Consider the following 18,248-nt stretch of genomic DNA (forward strand, 5'->3'; position numbering starts at 1 on the left):
CACTGCACTCCAGCCTGGGTGACAGAGCGAGATTGTTTCTAAAAAAAAGTAAAAATGGAGTCTCGCTATGTTACCCAGGCTAGTCTCTAACTCCTGGATTTAAGTAATCCTCTGCCTCAGTCTCCCAAAGAGTTGGGATTATAGTTATGAGCTGCTGTGCCTGGCCTGCCATTTCTTTCTTATGACTGAATGATATTCCATTGTATGGATATGCCACAATTTTTTATCTATTCGTTAAATGGTGTACATTTGGGTTATTTCTACTCTTTTTTTTTTTTTGAGACAGAGTCTCACTCTGTCACTCAGGCTGGAGTGCAGCGGTGCAATCTCGACTCACTGCAACCTCTGCCTTCCGGGTTCAAGTGATTCTCCTGCCTCAGCCTCCAGAGTAGCTGGGATTACAGGCGCCTGATACCACGCCCAGATAATTTTTTTTGTATTTTTAGTAGAGACGGGGTTTCACCATGTTGGCCAGGCTGGTTTCCAACTCCTGACTTCAGGTGATCCGCCCACCTTGGCCTCACAAAGTGCTGGGATTACAGGTGTGAGCCACTGCCCTTGGCCTATTTCTACTTTTTCTGCCTCCTGTTTTTGCAAATAAAATATTCCAGGAACGCAGCAGTACTCGCTTGTTTATGTACAGCCCGTGCTGCTTTCCTGACATAACAGCAGAGTTGAAGAACTTTCACGGAAATTATGACTCACGGAGCCTGGAATATCTACCATCCAGCCCCCTTTACAGAAAGAGTTTGGCAACTCCTGGGATTTCCACATATAGTTCAGAGAGGGGATGAGGTACGGGGTGGGAGAGGGTACACCAAGAGGTTTGTTTTACAAAAGATGACAAAGCAAAGCGAACACCAGAACATAAAAGATGTGAAATAGTCACCGTGTGCTAGTTCAGGCCACTGCTGACTGCACATGGTGGTCCCGTAGGATTATAATGGAGCTTTGGGTTTTTTTTTGGTTTTTTTGAGACAGTCTCCCTCTGTCACCCAGGCTGGAGTCCAATGGCACAATCTTGGCTCACTGCAGGCTCGACTTCCTGGGTTCAAGTGATTCTTGTGCCTCAGCCGCCCAAGTAACTGGAATTACATGTGTGTGCCACCACACCCAGCACAGTTTTGCATTTTTAGTAGAGACGGGATTTCCCGATGTTGGCTAGGCTGGTCTTGAAACTCCTGACCTCAAGTGATCCACCTGCGTCAGCCTCCCAAACTGCTGGGATTACAGGCATGAGCCACCGCAGCTGGCCTTACACTGTATTTTTACAGTACCTTTTCTATGGTTATATACACAAGTACTTACCATTGTGTTCAGTTGCCTGCAGTGTTCAGGACAGTCACATGCTGCGCAGGTGGGCAGCCTCGGGGCAGGCTAGGCCATCTAGCCTAGGTGTATAGTAGGCTGTGCCACCTAGGTTTACGTAAGTGCACTCTTTTGCACAAAGACAAAATTATCTAATGACCATTTCTCAGAATGCATCCCCCTTGTTAAGTGACACACGACTGTATCAGAGAGTTGCAGGGTCTCGGGCTGGGGGGCAGCCAGAAGGCCTTCCCAGAAAGAGAAGTAACTTCAGGTCTGAATGGTAAGGTGGAGGCTGCCAGGAATCAAATGGGCCAGGGTCTCAGGCGTGCGAGAACTAAGCATGCAAAGGCACAGAAGATGTTCCTAGAATGTGCGTCTGAAGGAAAGAAGGGAGAAAGGGCAGAGGGCCTCGTGCCACTCGAGGGCATTCGCCTCCCAGGGTCATCCTCTGCGGCGGGTGCCGGGGCCTCACCTTGACCACGCGCTTCTGCCCCAGCTGATTCTTGCCATCCTGTCCAACGGGGTCGAGAATCACACAGTAGTTGCGGGGGCCCAGGGTGGTGATGAGCACAACCCCCAACACCTCCTCATGGACATCTGGTACATGGGCCTCCGTGTCCTGCACTGTCACCAGCCACTCCTCTCCAGTGCGGCGGGACAATCCCATGAAGTCCTGGAAGTTCTGCCGAGCCCGGAGGTGCAGGGCTGTCTGCAGAGCAAGATTTGGGTATTTGAATGACCTGCCTCCAACTTCAGGGGATCTGCGAGCCCCTTTAGCCACCAAATGCTCTCAGGTCTCAGAGAAAATTTCTACCAATTGAGGGCTTTTTTTTTATTTTTTGGTTTTGAGTCGGAGTTTCATTCTTGTTGCCTAGGCGGGAGTGCAATGGTGCGATCTTGGCTCACTGCAACCTCCACCTCCTGGGTTCAAGTGATTCTCCTGCCTCAGCCTCTGGAGTAGCTGGGATTACAGGCATGCGCCACCACATCTGGCTAATTTTTATATTTTTAGTAGAGATAGGGTTTTGCCATGTTGGCCAGTCTGGTCTCAAACTCCTGACTTCAGGTGATCCACCCACCTTGGCCTCCCCAAGTGTTAGGATTACAGGCGTCAGCCACTGCGCCTGGCCAGCTTTTTTTTTTTTATTTTTGAGACAGAGTCTTGCTCTGTCTCCCAGGCTAGAGTGTAGTGGCATGACCATGGCTCACTGCAACCTCTGCCTCCCGGGTTCAAGCAATTCTCCTGCCTCAGCCTCTGGAGTAGCTGGGACTACAGGCACGCTCCACTGCACCCAACTAGTTTTAAGATTTTTTGTAGAGGTGAGTTCTCACTATGTTGCCCAGGCTGGTCTCAGACTTCTGGTCTCAAGTGATTCTCCCACCTCAGGCTTCCAAATTGCTGAGATTACAGATATGAGCCACTTCGCCTGGCCCAGGAAGGACTATTTAACCCTTCAGATGATCCAGAATACTCCTCAGGTAATCTGATCTCTGAATTTTTTTTAAGTGACCCTAAAATTATTGCTTGTCTTTTACTCTCATGCCATCCTGCCACTATTCTCTGCCTCTCAGAAGGTTCCCTAGCCCCAGGTCCCTTAAACCACAGCCCTCAGACCACCAACCTTTTCTGTAAGGATCACGGCATCCACCAAATCCAGGACTTCCTCAAACACCGCTGGAAGGTACGCCCCCACTGTGGTGACCAGCCATTCTTCCCCTGGGCCGAGAGTGGAGGGTAAGTGACGAGGGTCCCCCAGCCTGCTCCCCACCTGCCTCTCCCACAGCCTAGACTCAGGGGATTGGCAGATTTCATTGGCAAAGATACGCCACTGGCCCAGGCTCAAGGTCCTGACTGTAGTCCTCTTATTCACTCATTTGAAGCCAGAGGAAAACAAACTCCCACCCCAGTTGAATTTTAAACACCTTTTTCTTTTTTTGAGACGGAGTCTCCTTCTGTCACCCAGACTGCGATCTCAGCTTGCTGCAACCTCAGCCTCCTGAGTTCAACTGATTCTCAAGCCTCAGCCTCTTGAGTAGCTGGAATTACAGGCACTTGCCACAATGCCTGGCTAATATTTGTATTTTCTGTACAGATGGGGTTTCATCATGTTGCCCAAGCTGGTCTCAAACTCCCGGCCACAAGTGATCCACCCACCTTGGCCTCCCAAGGTGCTGGGATTCCAGGTGTGAGCCACCGCACCTAAAAGCCTTCCTAAGAGGCCCAAGTTGCTGCTATGCTGACAGCGTGCTTTGCCTTCCCTAAGCTCCAAAGACCAACCTTTGTCCTTCTCCTAAAACGGGCAGCAGAACTGTCTCTGGTAGAGCTGTGGATGTCCTTGGGTTTATTGGAGAAGCCAGAGTGCCTGGATGCAGGTCCCAGCCTCGCCCTGCCTGGCCACAACCCAGAGCAAGCAACCTGCATTCTGTGTCCTAGTTTTGTTATACAGAAAATGGGAATGGCAGTGGCTTGAGGTAGTACCTCTGTTGCCCAGGCTGGAGTGCAGTGGTGCAATCACAGCTCACTGTGGCCTCCACCTCCTAGGCTCAAGCAATCCTCCCACTTCAGCCTTCCAAGTAGCTGGGACTACAGACACGTGCCACAATGCCCAGCTAATTTTAAAATTATTTGTAGAGACGGGGTCTCACTGTGTTGCTCAAGCTGGTCTTGAGCTCCTGGGCTCAGGCAATCCACCACCTAGGCAAAGTGCTGAGATGACAGGTGTGAGCCACCGTACCTGCTGGCCCACATTTGTCAACTGTATTTAAACATGTGCTTTGTTGATCCAGAATCAGATAAGACATGGCCACCGCCCACAGCTCATGGTGAAGGTGGGGGAAGGAAAAGCTACGTCAGGCCCCATGATCATGGTCACATTTTCTGGCCCAAGTGGAAACAGCATGAAGTAGGGGTGGGGAAAGAATGGCAGTGGGCGGCCCTCAACAGCTTTCAAGAGATACCAGGAAAGCACCTCTCTGGGGCTACAGGAGGCTTTCCTTAACTTTTCCATGTTTTCCCTGCAGTGGGGGTCCCTCCTGCCCACCTGCCGTCATCGCCCCTTGGTGCCCCACCTGTCACCCTTTCCTTGCCGTTCCGGTCCCAGCACTCCTTGCGGGCCCTCAGCCGCAGAGCCTGGTTCTGCCTGATGATGGTGGCCTGAATGATCTCCACGACCTCCACTTCCTTCCGGGGGATGTACGTGCCTGGCGAGGGAAGAGGACGTGGAAGGTGATGGTCAGAAGGTATCGGGGCTATGGCAGGAAGGCAGGGAGCCCCTGACTCCGACTTAGTATCCGTGGAGACAGAACTTACCAGGTCCCTCGAAGAGCCACTCGTCTCCGGCCACCACTTTGTCTCCGTCTTTATCTTCAAAATCGAGCAGCGCCTTCAGATGGAGGGCAGTGTTGGGCAGAACCACCTGCAGGGGCGTGATGTCCTAGTGGGGAAGAGGTGGGGACACAGAACAGTCAGTGCTGTGACACCAGGGCCACTCCTGATGCTCTGGAGGCAGGCCCACAGCATCCATCTCTGCATGTCCTGAAATAAGACTAGGGTAGAGGCCAGGCGCGGTGACTCTTGCCTGTCATCCCAGCACTTTGGGAGGCTGAGGTAGGAGGATCACTTGAGCTCAGACATTCAAGACCAGCCTGGACAACACAGCAAGATCCCATCTCTACAAAAAAAAAATAATTTAGCCAGGCATGGTGGTCCACACCTGTAGTCCCAGCTACTCGGGAGGCTGATGCAGGAGGATCACTTGAGCCCAGGAGGTTAAAGCTTCAGTGAGCTACGACTGTACCACTACACTCCAGCCTGTCTCTTTTTGAGACAAGGTCTTGGTCTGTCTCAAAAAAAAGATCAGAAGACATGACCAAGGTCACACAGCTAGTGAGAAACAGAATCAAGACTTGAACTCTGGTCTTGAGTGAAGCCTGCCCTGCTCCTGACTCTGATGAGGCTGGTCCCAGGCTGGAGGAGCTGGCAGAGGGACTCCACTCCACCCACTGGCCGCACACTGGCTATAGAGCAGGGTGGAGGCTTGCTGCTCGGAGCACCTTTCCCTGCTCACCCACTTCCTACAGGGCACCCTGGTTGTGGTGGCGAGAACATATCCCGTCTTCATGAAGTTTAAATTCCAACAGGGTGATAACATACAGATGCCAACCATTCTGTCCCAGCAGACTACAGATACTCTCAGGGTGAGAGGTTCTTCAGGTGTTCAGATGAAGGAGAAGTTAGAGAAGGCCCTTTGAACTGAAACTGGGGCTCGAAGAAAGAGCTGGCTTTTTTGGGGGGGAGGGGGGGACAGGGTCTCTCTGTGTCATCCAGATCCAGGCTGGACTGCAGTGGTATAACCATGGCTCACAGCAGCCTCAACCTTCCAGGCTCATGTGATCCTCCCGCCTCAGCCTCCTGAATAGCTGGAATTACAAGCGTGTGTTACTACTCCCAGCTAATTTTTTTTTTTTTGAGACAGAGTCTTGCTTTGTCACCCAGGCTGGAGTGCAGTAGCATGATATCAGCTCAGCGCAACTTCTGCCTCCAGGTTCAAGGGATTCTCATGCCTCAGCCTCCTGAGTAGCTGAGATTACAGGTGCATGCCACCACACCTGGCTAATTGTTGTATGTTTAGCAGTGATGGGGTTTCGCCATGTTGGCCAGGGCTGGTCTTGAACTCCTGACCTCAAGTATTCCGCCCACCTCAGCCTCCCAAAGTGCTGGGATTACAGGCATAAACCACTGTGCCCAGCCGAATGTATTCTTTAAAATGAAAGCTTAGACAGGGCATGGTGGCTCACGCCTCTAATCCCAGAATTTTGGGAGAACAAGATAGAAGGATCGTTTGAGTGCAGGAGGTCGAGGCTGAGTGAGCTCTCATCATTCCACTGCACTCCGGTCTAGGCAACAGGAGGAGATCCAGTCTCTATTAAAAAAAAAAAAAAAAAGTACAAAAATCCCTATATACTCTTCACTTGGATTCCTTAAGGGGTATCATCTTAATCATTCTTCGTTTTCTTTCTACACACACGCTTCTTCCCCAAAACTGTCTGCACCTAAGTGGACATGAATGTCTCTAAAAGCTCCCCAGGTCCTGCCATTATGCATTCAGGATCAAGCGGCACAGGTTAGTAAAGTCAGTAAAAAAGAATTGAATGGCCAGAAGGTAAAGATGGGAGAACAGGTAAGGGAATGAAGGTGGGATGCTCACCTGCTCAGGCCCAGGCCTAAGGCCAAGGGGGACGAGAGGCTGGCTGCAGGTTCAGGCCTGTGACGGCTTCTCCTAGAACAGGCACAGCCCAGGCCTGGGCTTGTCACTGCTGCTTTGGCACTGCCCACCAGTGTCTGGCACTGGGTGAATGAAGTGCTTAACCTTGGCACATGTTATTTAATGCCAGACTGGCTGGGCACTTCTGGCAGGCACTGGAGCCTGGGAAATTAGCGGATGAGATGGGCTGGCAGTTCTCAGAAAAGAGGTAGGTGTGTTTGGGGCATGTGTGCAGGACGGGGGTGGCTGGAGGTGAGTGGAGGTACAGTGAGTCAATTCCACCCCTGGTGAGAGCCGGCAAGTGTCTCTGCCCACCCCTCCCACTGCCCTGGTTTGTTTTCTCTTTAGAAGGTAGTATAGGCCGGGTGCAGTGGCTCACGCCTGTAATCCCAGCACTTTGGGAGGCCAAGGCAGGCAGATCACCTGAGGTCAGGAGTTTGAGACCAGCCTGGCCAACATGGTGAAACCCTGTCTCTACCAAAACTACAGAAATTGGCCGAGTGTGGTGGCAGGTGCCTGTAATCCCAGTTACTCGGGAGGCTGAGGCAGGAGAATCGCTTGAACCCAGGAGGCAGAGGTTGCAGTGAGCCGAGATCATGCCACTGCACTCCAGCCTGGGTGACAAGAGCGAACTGCCGCCTTAAAAAAAAAAAAAAATTAACAGCATCTAGAAAAAAATGTTTTTAAAAAAGGCAGTCCAGAGCCCAAGGTAGGTGGAGCGTAGGTAGGGTGGGGCAGAGGGAGTGAGGAAGCCAGGTACCTTTTCCAGCACCTCCCCTGGGTACAGGGGGAAAGGGTCCTGGGCCAGCCTGATCTCGAGGTCAGCGTGGCGAAGTCGAACTTGCCCTGTGACATCAAACAGCACCGAGCCCTTGGCATCCCGCGACACAGGGTTGGCCACTGTGCAGTAGTGGCGTGGGGGGACAGTCACCATGCGCATGGGGGCAAACAGTACCCTGCAGGAAGATGAGAAGAGGTGTGAGGTGTAAGGATGGGGGACCAGGTCTCCACTACCACAGGGGACACCAAATGAGAGAAACCTTTCTATCACCCAAGTGAGGGCCACTCTTGCTTAGGAACAGGCAGGAGGAAAAGGATGATCATGGCAGCCAGACTCACAGGCCCCCACAGCCCCGAGTCTCCCCCACAGCCCCGAATCTCCCCAACGCCCACCTCTCATTGTCCTGCCGGATGTAGGTCTTTGGCCCGACCTCCACACGGGACACGTTGCTGTTCTGGTCCAGCACGTGGATGTAGTGGTATGGGGGGATGCGGATGATGAACTCTTCAGTTGCCATGGTGACTCTTAAGCCCAGAGCTCACCAGAAGATGACTGGCAGGTAAGGGAGAGGACACAGGATGAGCCTGGGGAGCCTGGGCTGGGGCAGGCATGAGTCTGGAGACAGGCCCTCGGTGGGATACGGCCCTACCTCCTCCAGCCAGGCCACGGCACCCTTCCCTGTCCGTATCCGCATGCCCACCACTCCCTGTCTTCACCCCACCCAAGATAACACAGCCTATCCTGACCACACCTTTGCCAAGAACTGCTTGATGCAGTGAGCCACAGAGACCCAGGCTTCCTTGCCCATTCCGTTCCCTCATTCCCATCAACTACTTCCCCCTACACTGCTACCAGCACTGCAAAGGGCTTCAGATCAAGGCACTCCCAGTCCCGAAGGTGGAGAAATACAGCAAGCTGGGAGAGTGGGGAGCCATGGAGGCAGTGACGTGGCCTTGTCCAGCACGTAACAGGCAGTGGCTCTGAGGAGCTGTTTGGCTCCTCCGGGGACACGGGCAGGCTTTGAGAATCCTGAGGCCTCAGCTGTATTCAAACATCAGCCCATAGCCAAAGAATATCTGTATGCCTCAGGTAGTGCAGTGGCTAGGATTCAGCCATAGCAAACAAACACAAGGAAATGTTTGCATGAGCTGTGTCTACACCCCCGCCCCCGTTCCTACACTTTCAGACCTGGCCCACCGCTCATGAAAGGGATCCCAGATGGAACTGAGGCTTCCACAGGACCAACTGCATCAGTAACACTGCAAATTGCTCTCATCCCTTCACCCCCAGTTCTCTCACCCTCAGCTCCCGCAGTTGTGAGCAAGGGTGGGGTGGAGAGGAAGGAGAAGGGGGATAATTATCATATTCCACCCATCCCATCCATCTGCTTCTGAATCCTGAGTGGAGTGCCACATGCCCTACCTAAGCCCCATCCCTGCCCCCAGCACCCCTTGGACTTTGGACATGTCCCTTTGAGTCACACAAATGGAACCATTTAGTAGGTGCTCCAGAGCCTCATCCTTAAGAGACTCACGTCAGGCTTCTTTATTTTTTGAGACAGGGTCTTTTTTTTTTTTTGAGACAGAGTTTCGCTCTTGTTACCCAGGCTGGAGTGCAATGGCGCGATCTCGGCTCACCGCAACCTCTGCCTCCTGGGTTCAGGCAATTCTCCTGCCTTAGCCTCCTGAGTAGCTGGGATTACAGGCACACGCCACCATGCCCAGCTAATTTTTTGTATTTTTAGTAGAGACAGGGTTTCACCACGTTGACCAGGATGGTCTCGATCTCTTGACCTTGTGATCCACCCGCCTCGGCCTCCCAAAGTGCTGGGATTACAGGCGTGAGCCACCGCGCCCGGCCTAGACAGGGTCTTATTCTGTTGCTCAGGCTAGAGTGCAGTGGTACAATCATAGCTCACAAAAGCCACAAACTCCTGGCCTCAAGCAATCCTCTAGCCTCAGCCTCCTGAATAGCTAAGACTACAGGTGGACGTCACCATGCCTTTTTTTTTTTTTGTAGAGATGAGGTCTCATTATGTTGCCCAGGCTCGTCTCGAACTCCTGGCCTGCTTGCCTCTTCCTCCCAAAGTACTGGGATTACAGGTGTGAGCCACTGCATCCAGCTGATAAGGAGACTCTTTTGTCTGGTTGTGGCCTCAAAAATGTCTGGCCAGGTGCAGTGGCTCATCCCTGTAATCCCAGCATTATGGGAGGCAGAGCGAGACTGTCACAAAAAAAAAAAGTGGCTTTTCATCAGTTCCACCATCTGCCCAGCCTCCCACCCCAGGTGAGAAATGCAAGGGGAAGGAGGGAGTGGCCTGGCCAAGAAAAACAGGCAGGAGCCATGAATTACAGAAGAAAGGCTAGATACAGCCCAAGAGAAGAGGTATACTTGAGTCCTATAATCTGTAAAATTTCAACTTTTTGTTTAGAAGTTGTGAATCTTCACAAAATCCCAATTCCTGCTTCACTTGGAGAATTAGAAGACCAGCAACACAGCCTACAGTCAAGCCTCAGCCGCCCCTTTAGATGGAACACAAGCTTCCCCACCTACCACAGTCCCCATCACCCCATACTGCCTTACGGCCACACCACTGCACTGCCCTCCTTGTTTAAAAACCCTTTAACTCAGCAGTGTCCAATGGAAACTTCTACAGTGATGGAAATTTTCTAAATCTGTGCTGTCCTTGGACTAACCACATCCACATGTGGCTCCTGAACACTTAAAATGTGGCTAGCGGCTGGGCACTATGGCTCACGCCTGTAATCACAGCACTTTGGGAGGCCGAGGCGGGTGGATCATCTGAGGTCGGGAGTTTGAGACCAGCCTGGTCAACATGGTGAAACCCTGTCTCTACTAAAAATACAAAAATTAGCTGGGCATGGTGGTGCGTACCTGTAATCCCAGCTACTCGGGAGGCTGAGGCAGAATTGCTTGAACCCCAGAGGCAGAGGTTGCGGTGAGCAGAGATCTCATCATTGCACTCTAGCTCTGGGAGACAAAGCAATACTCCATCTTGGAAAAAATAAATAAAATGTGGCTGATGCATCTGAGGAACTAAATTTTTAAATTATTTTTTGAGACAAGGTCTTGTTCTGTCGCCCAGGCAGAAGTGCAGTGGCACAATCATGGCTCACTGCAGCCTCAACCTCCAGGCTCAAGCGATCCTCCCACCTCAGCCTCCCAATTAGCTGAGATTACAGGTACATGCCACCAGGCCTAGCAAATTTTTTTTTTTTTTTTTCCTGCAGAGATGACATCCTGCTATGTTGCCTAGGCTGGTCTCGAACTCCTGGGCTCAAGCAATCCTCCCGCCTCAGCTTCCTAAAGTGCTGGGATTAGAGGTGTGAGCTACTACACCCAGGTGATTTTAATTTAAATTGCCAAACAAGTCTGGTTGATCCCATATTGGACAATGGAGTTCTAAATAGTTGAGACCCAGATAGGGACAATGAATCCTTCAAGGCCACACAGCAACTTAGTGGTACTGTTGGGACTAGAACCCCAGTGGAACGCCTGGTCCTGTCTTTCTAGAGAGGCATCACGGTCCCGTCATTAGGGGCACCCATTCTGAACCGAACTGCCGGGTCTTACAACTCTGATGGGCTGTTTTCATGTTTTTATATTGTTTCCTTACTGCCTTGCCTCATTTTGAAAGAGGTTACAGTTTGGATGTTTTCCTGGCACACTCCACATCACAGGTAGGTTATTCTGCTGCTCGTTCTTTCATCTTGCAACTTTGTATGAGATCTGAACTTGATACTTTTCTGTTGCTCATTTTTGTTCAAAGTTACTTTCCCTTCATTTGTAGGAGCGTGGCTTGTCTAACATCAGAATTGCCACTTTTTTTTTTTTTTTTTTCTGAGACAAGTCTTCCTCTGTCGCCCGGGCTGGAGTGTGGTGGTGCAATCTCGGCTCACTGCAACCTCCACCTCCTGGGTTCAAGTGATTCTCCTGCCTCAGCACCCTGAGTAGGTGGGATCACAGGCGCACACCACCACGCCTGGCTAATTTTGGTATTTTCAGTAGAGATGGTGTTGGTTTGGCTGGTCTCAAACTCCCCACCTTGTGATCCACCCGCCTCGGCCTCCCAAAGTGCTGGGATTACAGGCGTGAGCCACCGTGCCCAGCCCTCCTCTCACCACTATTTTTTTTTTTTTTGAGACGGAGTTTCGCTCTTGTTACCCAGGCTGGAGTGCAATGGCGCGATCTCGGCTCACCGCAACCTCCGCCTCCTGGGTTGAGGCAATTCTCCTGCCTCAGCCTCCTGAGTAGCTGGGATTACAGGCACACGCCACCATGCCCAGCTAATTTTTTGTATTTTTAGTAGAGATGGGGTTTCATCATGTTGACCAGGATGGTCTCAATCTCTTGACCTCGTGATCCACCCGCCTTGGCCTCCCAAAGTGCTGGGATTACAGGCGTGAGCCACCGCGCCCGGCCCTCCTCTCACCACTCTTAAGGGGACCTTGTCTTTTCTTCCTATTGCCGCGTCCTGCTCAGCTTTGATTTCACTCCCCAGTTGCTCTACAATACTGGGTGCAGTTCTGGAAAGGCAACTTCCTAGAGTCCAGAGGGCTGGGACTGCCTGGATCTGGACCTTTTTTGGGGGGGGGGCGGGAGGCGGGGATAAGATCTCCTTGTTGCCCAGGCTGGAGTGCAGTGATGTAATCATGGCTCACTGCAGCCAGCCTTGAACTCCTCAGCTCAAGGGACCATCTCAGCCTCCCGAGTAACTGGGACTGGAGGTACATACCACCACACCTGGCCAATTTTTAATTTTTTGTAGGTGTAAGGTCTTTGTTGTCCAGGTCGGTCTCAAAATCCTAGCCTTAAGTCATCATCCAGCCTTAGCTTCCAAAAGCACTGGGATTACAGGTGGAGCCACCTCGCCCAGCCAGGATGCCTGGATCTTGGCTCTCACCATTATGGGATCGGTGATCTTGGACAAGTCCCTTGACCACCCCGTGCCTATTTCCTCATCTACAAAATCATCAACCGAGTTAGCACATAAAGCACTCGGAACAGAGCCTGGCTCTTCATCCACACTGTCTGACTGCAGAGGAGGGAAGAGTGCCTGAGGCCCAACTTTCCTATCCATTGTGGGATCTAGGGAATGTAACAATTGCCGGGGGCTCCCCACCTGACCTGGCATGCTGGTTTAAGCCTCAGTTGTTTACTGGTCAGTGGCAAGTCTTGTTTCACCCCAGCTGCAGGGATGGAACAGCAAGTAGGGGCTTCACTGCCAAGCGAAGCTTTTTCCACTGCTCCCTTGGTGGGTTCTCTGTAGGGCAGAAACCTGGCCAGGAAACCAGATGGGAGAAGAGGAAGGGCTGGGGCTCTGAGCGGAGGTACAGACAGGGCTCTGAGGCTCCCCGGAGAAGATCTGAACTCTAGAAGGCCATGCAAGGTTGGAAGCGGGCTCCGGGAACAGCCTCCATTGGCTCATTGACTGATGACCCCCCCATACCCCCGACAGCTGAGGCCTCTCCACCATCTGCTGCCCCAGCTGGGCCCTGTCGGGGGGCTGAGTGCCGCGCCCAGCTCAGCCCGGTGACTCAGCAAGTCATTCTCACGGCTGGACTCCTGCCTTGTTCTGAGGCCAAGCCCTCGCCACCTGCCCCTGCATCAGCACTGGGACCCCACCTCGCCTCCCTGACCGCCCGCCTGCCATACCCCAAACCTGGGCCTTCTGCCTAGACCACCTGCCAGGTTCTACCCTCGCCATCCATGGAGGTGAGCCAGGAAAACCCTTTGACTCAGCAGCACGTTCCTGACAAGTCTCAGATTTAGGTTTTTGTAGTTTCCTTCCAGATGACATGCGCAGTTAGAGCATTTTACTTCCAATAGATCAGGGCCCTCTAAAGACAATGGCATGGATTGTGTTGACCTTTGAAAGGTTCTGCCCAGCCCTCAGGCTTGGCCCCAACTCCCCAAATCCACTCACCCACCTGTCTCCCTTCAGTCCCTGCTTCTGAGGCCTGCCCTAGTTGAGTCTCAGCGTAGACGCCAGTCCTGCCTGATCACACCTCCCTCAGGTGTCGTTAGGCTCCTGCAAGAACCACAACCAGCTTTCACCCAAAATCCCACCAGTGTCTCTCCCACCATGAGGCTAAATGGGCAGAGAACTAAACAGCCTGTCTAAAGCAGAAACCAGGTTCGTCATCTAGTTAAGAGGGGCTCTTGGCTGAGGGGTGGCTCACACCTATAATCACAACACTTTGGGAGGCTGAGGGTGGGAGGATGGCTTGAGGCCAGGAGTTCAAGACCAGCTTGGGCAACATAGCAAGGCCCTACCTCTTTTTTCTTAAAAAAAAAAAAAAAAAACGTAAACTGGATCACAGACTCTTGACTCAAAAGGAAACTTCTGCTACTTACAGCAAAACTTAATAAATAAATGAGTCATGAGTCACTACTTCCCAGAGATCTTCAGGGTCAACTGTGAGTAGCCGATACAGTGAGTCTTTTTTTTTTTAAGACAGACTTTCACTCTGTCACCCAAGCTGGCGTGCAGTGGCACGATCTCGGCTCACTGCAATGTCCACCTACCTCCCGGATTCAAGCAATTCTCATGCCTCAGCCTCCCAGTAGCTGGAATTACAGGCACAGACCACCAAGCCTGGCTAATTTTTTGTATTTTAGTAGAGATGGGGTTTCACCATGTCACCCCCAGGGTGGTCTCAAACTCCTGAGTTCAGGCAATCTGCCTGCCTCAGCCTCCCAAAGTGCTAGGATTACAGGTGTGAGCTACCACACCTGGCCCATAGTGAGTCTTAACTAGCAATTGACCAAGTGACCACACTGCCTCCGGCGTCTGCAGTGAGCAGAGTGGCACCACCTGGAGGCTTGTTAGCAATGCAGCCTCGGGCCCCACCCCAAAGCCACTGAATCCTCAGTATTATAATTTGACCTACAATGACTTGCACACACATTAAAGTCTGAGCAGCTCTGGTCTAAAGCAGAGTAACTGACGGCCCAGGCTGCACACTAGTCATCTGGAAATGTTTTTTATTTATTTTTTTGAGATAGAGTTCCGCTCTTGTTGCCCAGACTGGAGGGCAATGGCAACATCTTGGCTCACTGCAACCTGCGCCTCCTGGGTTCGAGCAATTCTCCTGCCTCAGCCTCCCAAGTAGCTGGGATTACAGGCGTACACCACCACACCCAGCTAATTTCCTATTTCTCTTTTAGTAGAGATGGGGTTTCACTGAGTTGGTCAGGCTGGTCTCATACTCCTGACCCCAAGTGATCCACCCACCTCGACCTCCCAAAGGGCCAGGATAACAGGCATGAGTTGCAGTGCCCGGCCTTCTGGAGATCTTTTTTAAAGCCATCCATCTCTGGTGATTCTGTTTAATTGGACTGGGTGAGGTTCAAGCACTGCAATTTTAAAAAGTTCTCCCCTCTGACTCTGAATATATAGCCAGGATTGAGAGCCAGTGGGAAAATGTCACTCCAGCAGTTTTTAGCACTGGCAGCATGCTCCTGGGCCACTTACTAGCCTCTGAGCCTTCCTCTCCAGTGAAGTGAGAATAAAAGTGACTGGTGACCAGGCTTGGTGACTCACACCTATAATCCCAGCACTTTGGGAGGCCAAGGTGGGAAGATCGCTTGAGGCTAGGAGTTCAAGACCAGCCTGGGCAACACAGGGAGACCCCGTCGCTACCAAAATCATAAAAAATACTAGCTAGGTGTGGTGGCACACACCTGTGGTCCCTGCTGCTTTGGAGGCTGAGGTGGGAGGATCGCCTGTACCTGGAAGGTCAAGGAAGGTCAAGGCTGCAGTGAACCGTAAATGAAGCTCACAAGTGCACTCTAACCTGGGCAACAGAGTGCATGCACTCTCAATGCACTATTTTTTTGAGACCATCTCAAAAAAAAAAAGTGACTGCTTTCTGAAATCAGAGGTATTAGAGGACAGAGGGTTTCTGATGCACAGTAGGACCTGGAAGGAGGATAAAGTTCTGTTCCAGGCTGGGTATGGTGGCTGTAATCCCAGCACATTTGGAGGCCGAGGTGGGCAGATGGCCTGAGGTCAGGAGTTCGAGACCAGCTTGGCCAACGTGGTAAAACCCTGTCCCTACTAAAAATACAAAACATTGGCTAGGTGTGGTAGTGGGCATCTGTAGTCCCAGCTACTCAGGAGGCTGAGGCAGGAGAATTGCTTGAACCCAGGAGGCAGAGGTCGCAGTGAGCTGAGATTGCCCCACTGCACTCCAGCCTGGGCCACAGACTGAGACTCTGGTCTCAAAAACAAAAACACACAGCTCCGATTGCAGGCTGCTCGTCAAGGGCAGGGAACTGTACTTATTCTCCTCCAGCCCATTCCCTTACCCAGGTCCAAGCAGCCTCCTTTGTCCCCAACCCCAGGGCTCTTGGTCCAGGCGATCCAGAGGTTGGAGGTGAGGTCGGTGACCCAGCCCTGTCCCCAGACCTCCCACAGCTTCAGGTTCAGGAAAAGGCACGTAAAGTTTGGTATAAACAGGAACACAACTTCATGGAGTTTCTCCTCACTGATTTAAGTTAAATATTCTAGTCTATTTAGAGAATGAGTCACATGACTCAGGAATTACCAACAGCCTATTTTCACCCAGTGGCTTCCTGGTTTACCTGCTTTAGGAGATCATTAATGGAAATCGAGAATCTGTCTCACAAAAATTGCCTTTTTTAAAAGCCACACAGTTTTAGGAACTTCTCTTCCCAAGGAAATCGTATCTGAGCTCCAGCCCAACTGGGCCACTTTGTGGGAGGGGGAACAGCCTGGTGGCCTTCAGGAGGTGAGGGGGAGACAGAACAGCTCAGCTAGCCCAGACCTCCACTTGTTCTCCCTCCCCACATTCCTGCCAATTAACGCCAGTCACTGGAGGCAAGAACCAACTGGATCAGATACGACCCACGAAACAAGCTTCAGAACCCCTCATCTACAGCAGTATTTTCTAAACTTGCCTAATCGTAGGACTGAGCTGGAATTTTTTTTTTTAAAAAAAGAACAACCTCCCCCCCCACCACACACACACACAAAACAGAGACGGAGGTCTCCCCATGTTGCTCAGGCTGGTCTGAAACTCCTGGCCTCAAGCCATCCTCCTACCTGGGCCTCCCAAAGTGCTGGGATTACAGGCCTGAGTTACCACGCCCAGCCCTGGGCTGGAATTCTTAACCCCACTCCGGCTGCTTTTTGCAGGCCTCACTTCTGACCCACTGGGTCTAGGTTTCCGGGAGACAGCCTCTGGACCCTGTGTTCTAGGCAAACGCCCCTAAGTAACAGCTCCCACTTAACCATGAGCTTAATCTGTGTCAGGCCTCAATTAACTCATGTTATCCTCACAAGAGCCTGCAAGTTAAGAAACTTGCCCAAGAGCCCACAGTTATCAAAGGATGAAGCTGAAAGTCTGCTCTGGAAATCATGACTGCAGAGACCACAAACCAGGAAGCAGTGGCTTTTCAGGCAGAAACAGGAAGATTCTAAACCGAGAACAAGGACTAGAGGACCTGGGTGGGGCTGGGTACTTTCCCAGATGGCACCAATGGCAGTTCAAAGGTGAATGTTTTCTGTAACCCGGGCCAGTGCCCAGCCTCTGTTCCCCCAAGACCTGGGAGGGCAGCACCCAAGGTAACCTGAGCACCCTGTTACCTTGGAGCCCTCAGGCTGTCTCTGGGCCACCCACTCAAGGTGGCCTCCCTACCTGCTCAAGGCTACAGAGGGCTGTCCTGTCCAAACAGTCACACCCCAGGGCCAACCCAGTGCTCTGCGTGCCAAGGGAGTTTCTGGGAGAGCCACCTGATACTCCACGTGACAACCGGCCTTTCCCCCATCACCCAGGGGTCACCCAGGCACGGAGCAGAGGACACAGGGGCCATCAGCCTTACTATCACCCCCACCCGAGGGACTGCTCTAAGATCCGCAGAATCTCAGCCTGGTGGGTACAGCTAAGCATCCTCCCAAAAAGTGAAAGAACCTGGGTTACCAAATTCTATGCCTTCTGGAAATCACTCTAATGACTTCTGGAATGATTGGCTGAGGCCAACATCTGGCCCAGCCCTGCATGGGGCAGTAGGAAAGCCTCCTCTGTCAGAGTTAAGGGGCCTGAATGTGGACAGGTCACATTCTTGGGGCTCAAGGTGACAGGCCAGAGCCCAGGTCCCCAGGACAGTGCAGGTAAGTAGAACAATCACCAATCTAGCTCTGAGATGGGGTCTGAATGGACCCTGTGAGGTTGCCCACCTGATGTCTCATGTGGAACCCTGAATCAGAGGCCCGAGAGTTGTAGGGCAGTGGGGGACAGTGTCGGTGAGTTAATCTACCTTTACTTCAAAACCCAGAAAACTCCAATTATTGGAAAGTGAAATCTCCCAAAGCAAAGCCACCGCCCATCCTCCTTGCCCACTCTGATTCAGATCTTCCCTGCCCCCCAGCAGAAGCAAGGCCCTTGAAAACAGGACAGGGTTAAAGAGAGCCTTAAGGGATACAAAGATCTGCCCGATTTGAGGTTTGGGGGGCCAGCACCACGTACTCACATCTAGAAGTGCGGCTAGCTGCAACACACGCCTGAGATGGGGAACTCTCACCCAGCCCTGAGGATCACTTCCCGGCAGGCCAAGCCAGGCCTGGCCCAGGGGTGGGGCTTGGGAGTTAAAGGGCCCTTGCAGCTGGTTCTCATTTTGTCCTCTGGGCCGTCTCTGCTGCAGCTGAAGGCACACAGCTCCCTGCCCGCTAATTAGTTTCTGCCTTGGAGCCAGCTGGCGGCACTGGGGTGTGGCTGGGAGGGGCTGGAGAGCCCAAGACAGGGCAGGTGCTGACTGAGGGTGCCTCTGCCCATCTGGCTTTCATTTTCCAATCTGGGTGAATACAATTCTGCCTCTCCCTTCAAGTGGGGCCAAACTGTTGAGGC

The 18,248-nt window shown here is 52.1% G+C and overlaps 1 protein-coding gene across 3 annotated transcripts in view; it reads right to left on the bottom strand.

Moving 5' to 3' along the window:
* MVP (major vault protein) overlaps positions 1–17,947 on the bottom strand; it is a 28,271-nt gene extending 10,324 nt beyond the window's left edge. The window contains exons 1-7 of one of the 3 annotated variants that reach the window (XM_012464514.3): positions 17,875–17,947; positions 7,749–7,908; positions 7,336–7,531; positions 4,622–4,745; positions 4,381–4,512; positions 2,934–3,028; positions 1,784–2,020 (exon numbers count right to left, since the gene is read on the bottom strand). In XM_012464514.3, the coding sequence (XP_012319937.3) occupies positions 1,784–2,020; positions 2,934–3,028; positions 4,381–4,512; positions 4,622–4,745; positions 7,336–7,531; positions 7,749–7,873 (909 nt within the window). In that variant the 5' untranslated portion in view covers positions 7,874–7,908; positions 17,875–17,947. Of the gene's footprint in view, positions 1–1,783; positions 2,021–2,933; positions 3,029–4,380; positions 4,513–4,621; positions 4,746–7,335; positions 7,532–7,748; positions 7,909–13,307; positions 13,448–17,042; positions 17,814–17,874 lie in introns of those variants that run through there. The other 2 variants (XM_064362650.1, XM_012464515.3) reach the window with 2 other exon arrangements.
* Positions 17,948–18,248: the final 301 nt, after the last annotated feature.

The sequence above is a fragment of the Aotus nancymaae genome, unplaced genomic scaffold, assembly GCF_030222135.1.
Source record: "Aotus nancymaae isolate 86718 unplaced genomic scaffold, 86718_ANA_hifiasm-v0.15.2.pri h1tg000049l, whole genome shotgun sequence".
Lineage (NCBI taxonomy): Eukaryota > Metazoa > Chordata > Mammalia > Primates > Aotidae > Aotus > Aotus nancymaae.